The 13,709-nt window shown below is 36.1% G+C and overlaps 1 protein-coding gene across 2 annotated transcripts in view; it reads left to right on the top strand.

Moving 5' to 3' along the window:
- The window catches only part of LOC139121899 (semaphorin-1A-like), a 122,829-nt gene that overhangs the window by 94,046 nt on the left and 15,074 nt on the right, over nt 1-13,709 (top strand). The window contains exons 4-10 of one of the 2 annotated variants that reach the window (XM_070687192.1): nt 441-512; nt 5,420-5,548; nt 6,402-6,603; nt 8,086-8,228; nt 9,527-9,656; nt 12,662-12,713; nt 13,061-13,205. In XM_070687192.1, coding sequence (XP_070543293.1) covers nt 441-512; nt 5,420-5,548; nt 6,402-6,603; nt 8,086-8,228; nt 9,527-9,656; nt 12,662-12,713; nt 13,061-13,205 — 873 coding nt within the window. The remainder of the gene's footprint in view (nt 1-440; nt 513-5,419; nt 5,549-6,401; nt 6,604-8,085; nt 8,229-9,526; nt 9,657-12,661; nt 12,714-13,060; nt 13,206-13,709) is intronic. The other variant, XM_070687191.1, reaches the window with a different exon arrangement.

Raw genomic sequence — 13,709 nt, 5'->3', positions numbered from 1 at the left:
GACGTTTCATCCTTTGAGACCAAGAAACTGATTTTTCTGCATTTCAAACAAGGCAGTAGTATGTCATGACTACATGAAATACATTACTGAGGTCACTAAGGACACGTTTTGAACAGCTTTTTGAAAGCCTCCATCAAACTATTCCTTGGCAGAACAGGGTATAAATGTGTGATTGACAGCGCCACCACACGGTTACAAATTAACTTTATAAGGCAGCTTATCATGTAACTCGTTCCTAAGTAACTGCACTTGACACTTCTAAATGAGAACACCTTCGAGTGACCTCGAGAAAAATATATCACTGGTGTGTTTTCCAACAAAAAGTTGACCCACAATCAAAGAAAGGAGCAAACTCGATTTTTATTTAAAGGAAACCAAGCCATGTGGACCAGACAATGTTCTATTACTGGATAACTGTGTGGATTTTATATTTTCTGCAGATTAATAAAACGACATTTTCAATCAAAGATGACCAGAGCACAGGTGTTATTCATTGCAGAAACATTAGTACAGTAAGTATGTTTTGTCATCAGTAGATTAGATTCCTTCATTCAGACTTTGGTTGTGTTGGTTGTTTGTATTATTAAGTGAGGTATTGTGTGTTTACGCTGTCATTTAAGGTAGCTTGAGCCTCAAGCCTGAAAGGCCTAAACTTAATTTTGCTGAATCCAATGAAATTGTATAAACAATTTTCTTAAAAAATCAAAATTAAGATACAGGTCACCTTGCAATATTTGATGGTAAATGTTAAAGGGAAACCTAAGTCCAGCGACATTGACCGTTTATCCCTTCCAAAGTCACCCTTGAATAAAATGCAGCTCAAATTTGCAACATAATTGCACGCGCCGACGACTACGGAGCGACGAAAAGGGACATTGAAGTAGACGACATTTATGGAAATGAGCTCGGAATTCCATGGGCGCGAAAGGGCTCATGGGAGGAGCGTGCGTGACGTCATCGGCGATACACGAACGTGTGTAACAGCTTACCAAAGCATTGGAGTCTATGACTGCAGCAGTGCAGTTCTGCACGTTACGACTCTTTTATGCTCAGTAGCATAAAAAATGATTAACTGTTGTTCACTTGAGTGCAAAAATCACTCAAGGAAGAACAAACTGAGTCAGCTTTTATCGTCGTCCCACAGAACAGCTTTTTCGAAGACAGTGGCTAAAAGAAAGTCGGGCGAGTTTTAAAATCTTTAAAAGATAAAAGTTATGTTCTACTTCTTTCATGATGATTGTTTTATAAGGGATTTCGGGATTCTGATACCGATACAAGACTATACTACACAATGCGGTTCGTATCTTGACATGCTGAGTCAGCCTACTATCGCCGGTTTTAACCAGATAAATATTAATATTGGCGATTTCGGGACTCTAAAATCCGAAGACGGAAACTACACAAAGCGTCTCTTATCTCGACAGCCCGGGTCTGCGAAATCGCCGATATATACCCAATAAATATAGGCAATTTCGGGACTATATCTGGTAATATTGATATAACAAGATATACTGGAATGACTTCTCGCCTATTGTGTCTCGGCACGGCGGGTCTGACAAATCGCCGATATTATATTTACCCGATAAATATCAATTGCGCCGGGACTCCTAGGCTAATGCAGACGATTCAGTGTGGCTGTTTTCGGACGACCTCGGTTTTCGGACATTTAATGACATGCTGTTCGTTGTACTCACTTCGCTCTGTATTGATAGTGTTTTACAAGTCATGTGACAGCATATTAAGTCAAGTGACGCTGTTGTCCCGTTTCGGATATTTTTTCGGTAGAAGCTATTTCGGGCTACAAACTTAGCCACACCGTTCGATACAAGGTGTCGAACGCAACACACAGCCCATGTCCGATATTTAAGCGCCATACACGTCGAAATAAGCTTATAGTGCGTCGTCCATGGATTAGACGTAACTAATTTATCACATATTTTTACAAACAGTTTTCTAAACACATCGAAATTGAAAATCGGGGGTTTGAAGTTTCAAAATATCAATATTTAGCCCCTATAATCACATTCGAAATACGACGTCCGATTACTGCGATAGCAGTCCAATTACTACGCACTCAACATGGGGTCAACAATTTGGCAACTTTGACCCCCTAAATAACACTTCCGTCCTGTTAACAGTTTGAGGATAAGCGCAATAAAGTTTCGAAGGATATGGTAATAAGATTTCGCAGTGCTCGTCATTTATGAAACGGCTTTGAGCGAAATTCACTACCCTGTCCGAAAACTGTCACTAGATTTACTTGCACTGTGTGGTGTCGGCACGCCGGGTCTGCGAAATAAGATATTTATCCGATAAATATCGGCGACTTAGGACTTTAACTCTGATACTAGACGATACATTGTCAAATTGAGGGTAAATGTCCTATGTATATCGGAGATTTCACCACCTAACAGATCCGACTACCTCTGTCCGACTCTAAGTTCAAAAATAGCATCCATGGCCGGTAGTCAAGAATACTGTATGTTTTACATTATTAGATTTATTCATGCACGAAATACATGTTTTACATGCAAAGCATTTGTTCATTAAATGTCCACACGAACTTTCATACACTACAATCGGAACTTCGTCGAGAGGGCCGATCGGATATCACCGTGAGTTTGGGAGGGCCTTGCACGAATTACATTCTGTACAGGTAATATATTTTTACTTGGCGATCGATCGGGACTTGAACAGAGGACATATCGGACATCATCGGGAGTTTTGGCTGGTCTTGTATGAAATACATTCTTTACAACAATAGACGATACTGTCTTTTTTAAATAGCGGGCAAATATCCACTATATCGGAGATTTCATCACGTTGTAGATCTGAGTAAGCCCGACTTCCTAAGTTCGAAACGAACTTCGAAAAATAGACGACACTATAGATTTGTCGAATCGCGAATAAATATTTTCCGATACATATCGGAGATTTCGCAACCTTAAAGATCTGGCCAAGCTCGACTTACATGGTAACACCATAGACCCTCGAGGGTCTATGGTAACACATACAATCAGTCAATCCTTCCGTATCATTCACGAACCAAAAATTAATTTTAAGCGACTGGTAAAGAAAAACTATGTTTTAGAAACGTAGCGTTGAAGGATCGCAGGGTCACTCAGTGTCTCCAATTCAGTTCGGGGTCTGTACAAGCAAAGTGACTCCCTTCGTGGAATCATACACAAAACGCAAACATCGAATATGAACGATGTGTGGAGATGCTTTCATGATATCTTGGTTCAAATTAGTATGGTTTTGATTTCAGTCGGGGAAAATTAATACTCGATGTCAGAAATATCGCTGTCCGAACTCTCCATAGTCGTCTTACAAACGCGCTGAACTGTTTACAGAACTCCTTCAGCTGCAAGCTACAATCGTCTGTATCGCCGATGACGTCACGCACGCTCCTCCCATGAGCCCTTTCGCGCCCATGGAATTCCGAGCTCATTTCCATAAATGTCGTCTACTTCAATGTCTCTTTTCGTCGCTCCGTAGTCGTCGGCGCGTGCAATTATGTTGCAAATTTGAGCTGCATTTTATTCAAGGGTGATTTTGGAAGGGATAAACGGTCAATGTCGCTGGACTAGGTTTCCCTTTTAAAACAAATAACCTAAAATTTACCAAAATGTGGCTGTTATGTAAATTACATTCTATGCAGAAAAATTAAATGTCAGATTTTCACTAAAACAAGGTTATGAAACTTAATTTACCTGATCAGTTTCAAAATGAAAGGACAAAACAAGTAGATCAGAAAAGTATTGTAACACTGGAAAGTATCCAAAAAGTGCCGTCGGTGCAATAGCACCTTAAAATGAAAATGGTCCATAAAATTCTACCATCAAGATGCCGAATATATATAAAATTCTAAATTATTGATAATGATCCTTTTTCCTGTACAAAGTATTACTTGTTCCTTAACAAATAACTATCCATAGCTTGCTCCAAGGCTGCTATGAACTATGAAAATCATGTCTCAGTAATTGAATTTTAGGGAAGATTAAGTGGTGTCAGTGGTGACAAAAGAGCAGTGAAAGGCTTGAACTATTGTAGGCATTCAGGAGCGGCAATTCCTGTGTTGCATGGGCATGTTTTTGAATATGCTGGTGGAAGGGCAAATAAGAACAGATTCACTTTCCCCTCCAAATTATAAAGTGAGGTAAAAATATGTAAAATCAGTACATAAGCTTAAGAAACATATTTTTGTGGTGATTTATTTGTAAATTTGAGCGAGTTTGAGAGCTGGCTTGCATGATCTCTTTTCCAAATCCTGTCAACTAAGTACAAACAGCACTGTACAATTTTTAGTGTACAAAGTCCCCAATATTGAATTTGACTATGGACAGAGAGCACCATTTGTATTTGGTAAAGTTTTGAGAATATATATTGACACGTTTGTAACTATTATAATTGTTTTTTACTTGTTTTGTCAATGAAAGTTGATGAAACCTGCTACACATAGTGATATAACATATACCTGATTGTTCTGTGAAGCGTACTACTAGTAATGAACCTGTTTTAAAACACGTGAGCACATTCAATTCACATCTGGTTATGAATTGTGACTCGTTTTAAAGATATTACATAAACTTTATAAATATCTCATATAGTTTTAAATTCCAAGCAGTCTTGCTGTATTATCTCCTTATCTTGTCCTAGTCTTGTCTCCTGAGGAGTTATAATCAATGAAGCGTTTTTAATACAGGAATTTCACATAACGTTAAAGCGCGAAAGTACTTCTTTTAAAGGTCAAGAGATGAGAAAAGGTCAAATGTCAGTTCTAAAGAGAGTCCCAAAATATAATAGGACAGTATAGGTGTTCATATTTTATGCTCGGACTCTGATAGTCTGAAGTGCAGCATGAAAACAGTTTGAATGGGACGGAGTGTGACCTTGATTGGCAGTTGGCTGTCAGCTCCAATTTTGTTGGATTCCCAGATTGTATAACAAGGAAGAACCACAAGGGAAAATATTGAGAACCATAGCGTGCGTATACTTTAGAATTTGGTATGAAAATGCATCTCAGTCATCTGCGTTAATTAATCATGCGAATCCAAAATGTGCAAGTGAACTAAAGAAATGTAAAATGGTCGAAAATAACAAATTCTGGCATAAATTATCTAGGTATCGCAATAACCTAACATCATTAAACTCAATCTGTGTTACCTCACCATTGTTAACCCTTTGAGTGCTGCAGTTTTCCCAACCAGAGTTTTAGTACATTTTAGCAATTTTATAAATATTTCTGTAACTTTGTATGATAATTTTTGACCAAATGGACATGTCTTTTCATTGCCTACGGTTTATTATCAGCCTCTGTGGGAAAATCTGAAAAACAAATTGCCTGGTTTATATTTGGTAAGGGCAACAAATATTGACTTTGGCACTCAAAGGGTTAATACGATTGCTCTTTTAATAGATCGTTAGAGAGATGGAATGTAGAAATTTCATCAAGGTTGTGATGGATGATCCTAACACAGAAGACAAATTATTGATTTGTGGAACCAATGCACAGTGGTCAAGATGTTACCATTTGAACAAGACTTCAGTGAGTACTATTTAGAAGTAATCTTTTATAACAGTCTGTAGTAAATGGCAATAAAGGTACCAAAGCTGATTAGACTTCATGCGATGATGTAAAACTTGAGATTTAAAGGCTATGAATTTGGAAATGTAACAGTGAGCTTATTACGTGGACACGTAGAAAGTAATCAAAGCACAGTTTCCTTCCTGAATGTTGTAAACAGTCTCCTGTGGTGATGATTGATACCTGTATCAATTTTGGCACCTGGGTACTGAAGCACATCAGTATCTTTCACTAGGTTACAAACGTTATCATCGATGTCTGCATAACATAAATGATAAAATGAAAAATTCCTTGGAAAATAATTGTCAAATCATTCCAGTAAATTAATGGGATTAAACTTGGATGTAACATCTCAATTTTTTGTAGAATGAGAAGTCCGTTGCTACAACAAACATTAATAAGTATTAATTGAGCAAAACTATTATCTTACTCTACATCTGACCAGATATTGTACTTAGATGAAGGCTCCCAGGGACTACTCGCTTTGTTTTAATGCAATGATAGGACTGGCAAATTTTAGGTGCTAAATATTCCCATTCATGTAATTTTTAATTATTCCCATATTATATTTTGGTCTATATTCCTATTTTTTGTTAGCTAAGATTTTTACAAACGGTTCCGCAAGATATTGAATTGCATTTGTAGGTGCAATGAAGCAATTTCAATCAGAGTTTATTAAATAGTTTCGCAATTTAAGTGTGTGATATTTGTCTAAGGATCTAAAACTTTTCCAAACTACTTTCATCTGTATGACTTTCTGTCTCATGGATGTCATTAAAGGTACCAATTGTCAATTTTTTCACATTCTTTGAAGCTTGCTCAAGATGGTGAAGATTTTTCAGGGGCTTCCAAGTGCCCAAACAAACCAAGCGAGACAGTGACAAATATTTTTGGACAAGACAATAAACTCTACACAGCTTTAATACGGGATCAAAGTAAACCAGCCATTGTCAGAAGTCAAGACTCCTTGAGCAGCACAGAATTGCAGACAGAAGATGACTCTAAGTGGCTAAAAGGTATTGACAATGACAAAGTCAGATTGTCATTGTGGCCAAATTATTGGTAACATAGAATGATATTATCCGATTTTTCACTTGCACCACCACAATAGTTCAATACTTTCATCATTTGTAAACCTGTATACCTTGAAATTATGATTTAAGGTTGCGAATTAGGTTGACATGTGCCAATACTATTACAGTGTTTCATAATGAGCTTTATTCCCTCCCTTACCAATATGACATAGTCATTTGTCCATTTAAACGTTCTTGCCTTGCATATACAAGAAAGAAAAAGGGAGCATTTGAATTAGCTTAATGAGAAACTGATTCATCAAAAGATAAATGCAGGGAAAACATAGACACAGTTCTCATGAACATTTCAGCATTGACATTAAATAAGTTGAGTCAGATATTGAAAGGGACAAAGTCGGTCATTTTCTACAATTTTTCATTAATTTTGTTTGATCGGAAACCCTGTTTATATAATATGTTGTTTGACATGTTGAAAGATACTGAATGAATGGGTGACCATACATGACTTCCATCCCGGCTTTGCACACGATAAATAATAAACAGTCTGTACCATTACTTGAGCGTGCATGGCCAAGAATTCTCAGCGCTGTGAGCATTATTTCATGCCTCGTATATCGAATGTCGCGCGCTCCATAGGATTCAATGGTAACTCGTCGATGACGTCGTGGGCCGCATAGTCATCACTGGACTGAAAGTGAACCGGAACTATTTTCAACTTGACAACGGTTTGATGTAAAAATGTTGAAATTTTATGTTTTTTGCATAGGAAATCCGAGTTCAGGAAAATTTTGCGGAAAAAAATGATAAACCGCATAACAGTTGTTTAAATATATCAATGCGCCATTCGATGATAAAAATCGTTCAATTTTTAACGGATTTTCATCTCAGATGGAAATAAAGCATTTGATTATCATTTGCCAATAAATCCAAAACTTTGAGTGAAAACTGTGTAAGAGAGACATGTATTACGTCGGGCAAATGGTCACCTACCCTCGGGCACATAGTCCCATGTTTGGGCTATAATATATAGTATATGTAAACACATACATGCATATAATTATGTGGCTGGAAATCTATTGCAGCTTTAGTTTGGGTTCCTCATTACTGGTGTTGTTTGCTCCATTTGTATTTTGATTGTAAGCACATGTTCATCGATATCCCATTCTTAGCTACAAAAGGACGCACCTTTGTTATGGGCATTTTAAATGCATACCGGCTGAAAGATGCAATATTACAAATTACCCAAAACTACAAGTGAATTGCAAAAAACAACGAAAGTAGATGAGCTTAAATTTGCTAATTAATCCAACATAACTACAATATCCTATTCTACCAAATAAGTTCATATTGTGATACAATATAAGCAGATCAGACCTCTGCTGTTATTTTGCCTGACAGCAGAACAAAAAATGATGATACATACACATGTGAGAATTCAATTGAATGCATTTGATATTTTTACAGAGTCAGAATTTATCTCTTCACATTCTGTGATCAGAGATGACGGAAAGAAAGAAGTCCTTTTTTTCTTCAGGGAAACTGCCAACGAGAATGAAAATCAATATCCCCATGAATTAACGTACTCCAGGGTTGCGAAAGTCTGTGAGGTGAGATCGCTGCATCTAAAAATCTTTATGGTTAACTTATCTGCCTACTTCGTGTACATCAAAACAGACTATTTACACATGTAGTTCTTTTAGAGCATTCATGTATTACGTACTTGTTCCAAAACATAGTTAAAAGAACCTAATGCCTTCATAAATTTTTGGTATCAATGATATTAACAGAAAGTAATTTGTCAGATATCTAGCAAAACATTTCTTAAGGAAAATCGTACAAGATCAACCCTTATGAATTGTTCAAATTCATGAGAAAAATACCCTTTCTGCATTGTAATTTCAAAAATTAATACTCAGAGTATACCGTGACATGAAATGATATTAAATTGAGCAAAATGTCCAATTTGCCCAGTTGTCATCTTGTGTGTGTTTGGTAATTTTTTACCCAGTTGACAGTGTGCGGCTGTAATTTTAGTTTCAAATGTTAATTGGTACATCAGTGGGGTAATGATGCTCAGTTAGTCTTCAGTACTTGGCTAAAATAGTATTTTAGTTCTATAACAGATAACTATGAATATCATTCTAGTGTATCTTGTTAAGTCATGTAATGCCAAATCCAAAAGAGTGTTAGTACAATCAATTATACAATGAAAGTGGGTACAACCCAGCACTGGTTTAAGTGTCCCTTAAGTGTGCATTACCAGATGAATAATATCTGGTGTACAATTAGGTGCTAGGATTAAATATTTGTAGGTTTTAAGTATGTCTTTAGCAAAGCAGAAGAAACCTGAAAAATTCCATACCTCAACTGTACAGAATATATGGTATGCAATATAGCTCCTTGCCATTCCCCTACGTGGTTTCTTCATGCATATCTCACCTTCCCAGGAATGTATGTTAATTGTTGCTAGCCTGGATATGTTCAATCCAAATTCGGGTCACAAAATGGATTTGAGGCGATCGATGCACTGTCGATCTGCATGCCATTTGAAGGTGTCAATGATGTGTGAAAATACTATATATCAATGAAAAGTGTGAAGATGATATATAGTGCAACACTGGCAATAATGATGATGACATAATTCCTGAAAAGTGGCACTAATTCTCATGAAAGAAAAAAATCAGTCGTACAGAAGGTAATTAGAAAAATAATTAGATGTACTCATCATTGTTCAGAATAGTTATGGCCAGCATAACAGTATGAACAAATTCCACACTATACATAATGTACTCTCTCTAAATATATCAATAGTACATTTTATGTTAGTTTACAGATAACGGATACAAATCAATGTTCTATGTATGAACGGTTTTCACAACTATTATATAATTCTTTGCTTGATAAGATTGATAAGGGCGGAAATACCAATGTAATGAGTGGCAGATGGTCCAGCTATCTAAAGGCACGACTGAATTGTTCTGTGACATCGACAAGTGGTGATTTTGACGAGTTTCAACAATTCTATGATGTACTCGGTAAGCTAAGAACTAAGGTTGAACAACATTTTGTTCTTTAACTTTTTTGTTATAATATCTTTGTGTGCAAATTTCTTATGGACTTCCATAGAGTGTTCTTTTCATGAATGTTTAATACTTTACCAAGACTGACCCTACACAAAGTGCACTTTGCGTATATCCTACGTATACATACTGGCCAAAATATGTATAGGATATAGTGCGTACAGTATAAAGTATGGAATACGTTTACAAAGAGTATACTTATGTAGAATTTGATGCACATCAAGCGGTTTTGATGGAATACCTTACGTATACTTCATGAATACCTATGGATGTATACATGTATACAGAAAATGAACTTTTACGTACAAAGAATGCATATGATCTGTGTACAGCTTGTGTGTGAATTATGCATGGACAAGTTAAATTCCAAGTCGATTTGATGTTACTTAAAATACACATTGGTACTTGGTACATAATACCTACCCTCATACCTGCCTACATGCACATATGTAAACCACTGTCTATTTAGTAAAACTATCCGTATTTTTTAGCACACTGGCTTTTTATAAAAACTATAATAATGTATAAATATGTTTCTGATAAATGTAACATATGCTGCTGTCCAAAGTTCTATAAAAATGTATTTCTGATAAGTGATAAGATGAATCTCTCTGGGCTTCATCTGTTTACTCTAACAGTCACTACAACATTTACAGTCTATGTTTAAGAGAAACTGTAGTAAAAAAAGTAATCACTGTTTTACAAGCTTTCGTTAAATTAAATGCACTTGTTAAGCAGTGCCTCTGCGTCACATAATGAGCTGATAGGAAGGATGGTAAAGACTCTGACACTCACGTTTATTACACTAGAGAACAGCCATGATGAACGAACAGGGTCATGGGTAAAACAGGTTACATAATGCTCTACTGGTGGCGCTACACTAGAATAAATGCACTGAAGAATAGTCCAAATATCGACAATTATGTATGCTCATTTTATGTCCACACATAACATGCAGGATTCTGACTTAGGCTCTGTAATGATATAGCAACGACAAATTCTGAGTTGGTCTCCAGCTACTGAGGGTCTATGTACATTTCATATGTACACAAAACAGACATGGTTATTATTCAAGACTTTCATTGGCTCGTGACATGATTCTGTGTACATTTTATGTGCACATGAAATAAAACACTCTCGTATAACACAAACATTTTGTGTAACTTTGCAAGGGTCAAGTATGATTTATACATACACGAATTGTGCACATTTTGCGATAAGTATACTTTGTGTTGAGTTTATGCCTACTTAAATACTACTTTTTAAAAGTACCAAGTTTTGGTAAGAGTTACATACGGTAAAATCATAAAAATACCTATTTATTTCACAGAATGTAGAATCTCTCCCTGTTTGAGCTGACATCCATGCAGCATGTACATTATACATTATTATACTGAAATACTTGGTATATAATTTGGATTCTGAATATGTAATTAACTTCATTGTGCATTTACAATGTCAAACCTGGGGTATCAGTCACGTGATGCGCTGATGTAAAATTTACCATTTACAGAGGAAACTCAAACTTTAACAACCCAGCAGTCTCTTTTGTTCACAAATGAATATATCTATATCAATCTATCAAGCTGATATATATATATATATATATATATATATATATATATATATATATATATATATATATATGTGTGTGTGTGTGTGTGTGTGTGTGTGTGTGTGTGTGTGTGGTGTGTGTGTGTGTGTGTGTGTGTGTGTGTGTGTGTGTGTGTGTGTGTGTGTGTGTACAGGCCTCGAAATTGACTTTTTTCCCTGGTAGTCCACTTTTGCTACCATTTTCTGAAGTTGGTAGCCCAGTGACAATGTCTAGTTGTCCATGCATATATTAGTTCAGGGATATGTTTTTTTCGTGAGCTAGACAGGAAAGGCATTTGCCCGTGAAGTGAATTTTCTAGTCATTTGATGTGAATATTGCACACCTTTAATACCCACGGAAACAGGTATAATGAACCATAGTGATATTCAAAGTTTCAGGTCCCAGGCTTTGGTCGTGAATATGGGCTACCATTTTATAGATTATGGTAGTCCCAGAGAAACGTTGGTAGTCTGTAAACGCGGGTCTACCTCTAATTTCGAGCCCTGATATATATACATATACATATATATTCTTCATACAGCTATAGCTCACTTTCATTGTGTTTCTGTTGAAGATCTTGTTAAGTTTAGACCCCTTTGAAAAATGTTTGTCAACAAGTTGAAGAAATTACCTGCAGATATTTGTTTCCACGTTCTTGCTGAAAGGGGTTGAACCACGTGATATGATGTTTCCTGTTATCGTTTCTCCTCGCTGATTGGTTGGTCTTGATATATTCAATTTGTTCGGTATATCCGCTTGCCTTTACTGCCGTATTGTATTGACCTTTATATTTATCAAAGATGCCCTTATCACTAGATATTGTTGAGATGCGTTTGCTTATTGCGTTAGGTATGTGTTAATAATAGCTGGCGGGTGGTTAGACTGTTTATGGACATACATTGTTTGGTCATTTGGTTTACGATACGAATATAACTTGCCGTCGTGCAGATTAAATGTCACATCCAAGAAGTTTGATATTTTCTGGTTTGTCTCAATCGTTATTTTCAGGCCAATGCCACGAAACGACGCAAGTGATAAAGTGATACCATTTAGTGATAGAGGCATCTTTGATAAATATAAATGTCAATACAATACGGTGGTAAAGGCAAGCAGATGCACCGAACAAATTGAATTTTTCAAGACCAACCTACCAATCAGATTGATTAGATTGATAGATTGATATAGATTATAGATATATTCATTTGTGCACAAAAGAGACTGACTGTATAGATACTAATGTTATGGGTCATCAATATGTATAAAGTTATTTATGGTTATTTAGCGTTGAATATCGTAGCCTTTCTCAGACAAGGTTCTGCCATGATTGAGCCATTTTCTCAGCACTGCCAAATTTGTACGTTTTCAGAGGATACAGTGCAAGTTGATGACGTTGTTTATGCTGTGTTTTCCGCAAACAGGTAAGTATAATGATTAATACCTCGATCATCTGCATAATGGCTGAGGAGAGTGTGTAAGCTGATTTTGAGGATAGGCAAAATTGAAATGCCTTATTCCAAATTAAAGATTTTTATTGCCAAAAATATTGTCATCTTGTTGCACAGTGTATCGAGGATGAAATATGTATTTCCCTCGGATATTTACAAACAAGTGCAGCGTTATGCGCAATGACCCCTTTATAATATGAAATTAATTTCTGACTGCAAACAGTTATCTTTTTATTCTTTCTTTGATTAACAAATAGAAGATCTTCTAATCTTATGCAGAGCACATTGTGTCTTTGTAAACATGATATCTTGGTCTACAGGAATGGTGTTACTATGCCTGCTTTGTGCACCTACAATGTGGGAAACATGGCCCATATATTTGATAATGGTACTTACTGGAACCAAGGGAATGCTGGAGAAGTATGGAAAGAAACGACACCAACTTTGGATCCAAAACCAGGGGAGGTATGTCATTTATAATCATCCAAACATCTTTTGTTTTAACATTTGTCAAATTTGAGTTACATTATTAAAAACTAAGTTATTGAATTTAGTGTACCTGGACTCCTGTAAGGAAAAGCATTGTTTTATAAGGAGTAAAAAAACAAACCCATTAAAAACCTTGTTTTTAATTAAACGGAGACAATGACTACTTTAAGGATTATATAATGTACCGAAGTAAGACTTTTTGTACTGGATTCAAGATGTCTTGTGTTCCTTGCTGCTCACACATTTTTAGGTTTACTATAAAATGCAATGAAGTAAAACCCTTTTATAAATTACACAGAGCTAATAACTGTTTTAAGGTTTACCATAAAATGCACCGAAGTAAGACTTTTTGTCCTGCATTCCATATATCGTGTGTTCCTTGCTGCTTACACATTTCTTAGGTTTACTATAAAACGCAACGAAGTAAGTTTCTTGGTATGCATACTGCATGCAAGATATCTTTCTTCATTGCTGTAGGAT

Source organism: Ptychodera flava, chromosome 21 (genome assembly GCF_041260155.1).
Source record: "Ptychodera flava strain L36383 chromosome 21, AS_Pfla_20210202, whole genome shotgun sequence".
NCBI lineage: Eukaryota > Metazoa > Hemichordata > Enteropneusta > Ptychoderidae > Ptychodera > Ptychodera flava.
The sequence above is the reverse complement of the archived record's forward strand: the minus strand, read 5'-3'. Positions and strand labels throughout refer to the sequence as shown.